The 2,498-nt window shown below is 43.4% G+C and overlaps 1 protein-coding gene across 4 annotated transcripts in view; it reads left to right on the top strand.

The window, feature by feature from the left end:
• The window catches only part of ninl (ninein-like), a 35,622-nt gene that overhangs the window by 20,966 nt on the left and 12,158 nt on the right, over window positions 1-2,498 (top strand). For all 4 annotated transcript variants that reach the window (XR_015437394.1, XM_087174604.1, XM_023408584.2 and 1 more), the window contains exons 9-12: window positions 136-276; window positions 379-553; window positions 999-1,109; window positions 2,405-2,491. Coding sequence is in view for 3 of the 4 variants with exons in the window: in XM_087174604.1 (XP_087030730.1) it covers window positions 136-276; window positions 379-553; window positions 999-1,109; window positions 2,405-2,491 (514 nt within the window). In the remaining variant the exon portion in view is untranslated. The remainder of the gene's footprint in view (window positions 1-135; window positions 277-378; window positions 554-998; window positions 1,110-2,404; window positions 2,492-2,498) is intronic.

The raw sequence follows: 2,498 nt of genomic DNA, 5'->3' as shown, positions 1-2,498 counted from the left end.
ACTCCAGTCCAGTCCACTTGCCAGTCCTCAAGCTATAGCAATGCCACCGCACCTAAAGTGTGAGTGTGTGTGTGTGTGTGTGTGTGTGTGTGTGTGTGTGTGTGTGTGTGTGTGTGTGTGTGTGTGTGTGTTTAGGGTAGTGGCGGAACAGGCCTGCAGGGAGCGGGACAAGGTGAAGGCAGACCTGGATCTGGCCGACCAGAGGAACCTGCAGCTGGTCAGAGAAGTGGACGACCGCCACGCCAGCATGGAGACGCTGAACCAGAGCAGGATCAGGTCAGAGCTGCAGGTTTCTACTGGTCTCTACAGGTGTCTACTGGTCTCTATAGTGTATGAATGAATGTGACTGGTGTTGATGAGCCGCTCTGTGATTGGTAGGGACCTGGAGCAGGACTTCCGTGATAGGCTGACGGCTCTGCGCAGTCAGTCAGAGCAGGAGAGCGAGGCGCTGCTGCAGCAGGTGGAGAGAGAGCGAGACGCGCTGCAGGAGGAGCTACAGCTGCTCAGAGTGCAGGAGGCGGAGCTTCAGGAGGACCTCTGCAGTGTCACACAGGTCTGTACGCATCATCACTCACCTGCCTCAGGTGATCTGATGTTACCACCATGTGTTTAAGTCTTCAAGAGGAAACTTTCATCAGTGTCAGCTGACAGTTTAAAAAAGTCAAAAACAAAACAACCAAGTTTTAAATTCAGATAGATCACCTGGAGGAAAATGAAACGTGTGAATGAATTTATAATTGATCATCTGATGAAAGAATGTCAGTCCATATGTGTTTGATTGATCTTTTATTTAAAGGAATCACGTCTGTTCCCTGATACATTTGTATAGATTTATGATCAGTAATCCTCAGACACAGATAAATAGAAGCTCATATATGTGTATCTATATATTTATGTCCAGGGACTTCCTGTTTGTTTCCATCTGAACAGAAATAAGAATATTGAATTATTAAAGTCTGTGGTGTTGTTGTTGTTGTTGTTGTTGTTGTTGTGTTCAGGACAACAGTCGTCTGGAGGAGGAGCTCAGTTCTGTGAAGATGAAACTGACTGAAGCAGAAAGTTCAGTCAACAAACTGCAGAGAGACCTGGACCAGCTGCTGCACGACAAGGTCACACAACTACACACAACTACACAACTACACATCTACACAACTATACAACTACACACAACTACACACAACTACACAACTACACATCTACACATCTACACAACTACACACAACTACACATCTACACAACTATACATCTACACAACTACACAACTACACGTCTACACAACTATACATCTACACAACTACACGTCTACACAACTACACACAACTACACACAACTACACAACTATACATCTACACATCTACACATCTACACAACTATACAACTACACATCTACACAACTACACACAACTACACGTCTACACAACTACACAACTACACATCTACACATCTACACATCTACACATCTACACAACTACACATCTACACATCTACACATCTACACAACTACACACAACTACACAACTACACATCTACACAACTACACATCTACACATCTACACAACTACACACAACTACACGTCTACACAACTACACACAACTACACATCTACACAACTATACAACTACACACAACTACACATCTACACACAACTACACAACTACACATCTACACAACTATACATCTACACAACTACACATCTACACACAACTACACATCTACACAACTACACAACTACACAACTATACATCTACACACAACTACACATCTACACACAACTACACAACTACACGTCTACACATCTACACAACTATACAACTACACACAACTACACACAACTACACAACTACACATCTACACATCTACACATCTACACACAACTACACATCTACACATCTACACATCTACACACAACTACACATCTACACATCTACACAACTACACATCTACACATCTACACACAACTACACATCTACACATCTACACATCTACACACAACTACACAACTACACACAACTACACACATCTACACACATCTACACAAAGTGTCGTCCCCCCTGCAGCAGTGAATCAACTGATGGTTTGATTTCAGTGTTTCATTTAACTGAGCCAGTTAGAACCAGTTTGAATCTGTTCTACATACAGGATCTCCACACACACACACACACACACACACACACACACACACACACACACACACACACACACAGTGGTGTAAGGTGACCCGTCTCCTTGTAGCTGATGAATTATTGAAGAATGTTTCCTCTGTGACTTCGTCTCATTCTCGACCTCGTCATATCTGCTCCGAACACTGAAGATGACTTTGTATTTATTGATTGATTGGTTGATTGATTGCTCGAACAACAGCGACTTTGAACCAATGAGGTGTGCTGTTTTGTTTGATTGACAGTTTGGCAGCTTGGACCTGGCCGGTGCTGGTCTGAGTCACGAGGAGCGATTCTCTGAAATCGTCAAAGAGTATGAACTGCAGTGCAGGGTAAGGG

The sequence above is a fragment of the Seriola lalandi genome, unplaced genomic scaffold (genome assembly GCF_002814215.2).
Source record: "Seriola lalandi dorsalis isolate HSWRI2012SDOR001 ecotype SW California unplaced genomic scaffold, Sedor1 jcf7180002054368, whole genome shotgun sequence".
Taxonomy (NCBI): domain Eukaryota; kingdom Metazoa; phylum Chordata; class Actinopteri; order Carangiformes; family Carangidae; genus Seriola; species Seriola lalandi.
The sequence above is the reverse complement of the archived record's forward strand: the minus strand, read 5'-3'. Positions and strand labels throughout refer to the sequence as shown.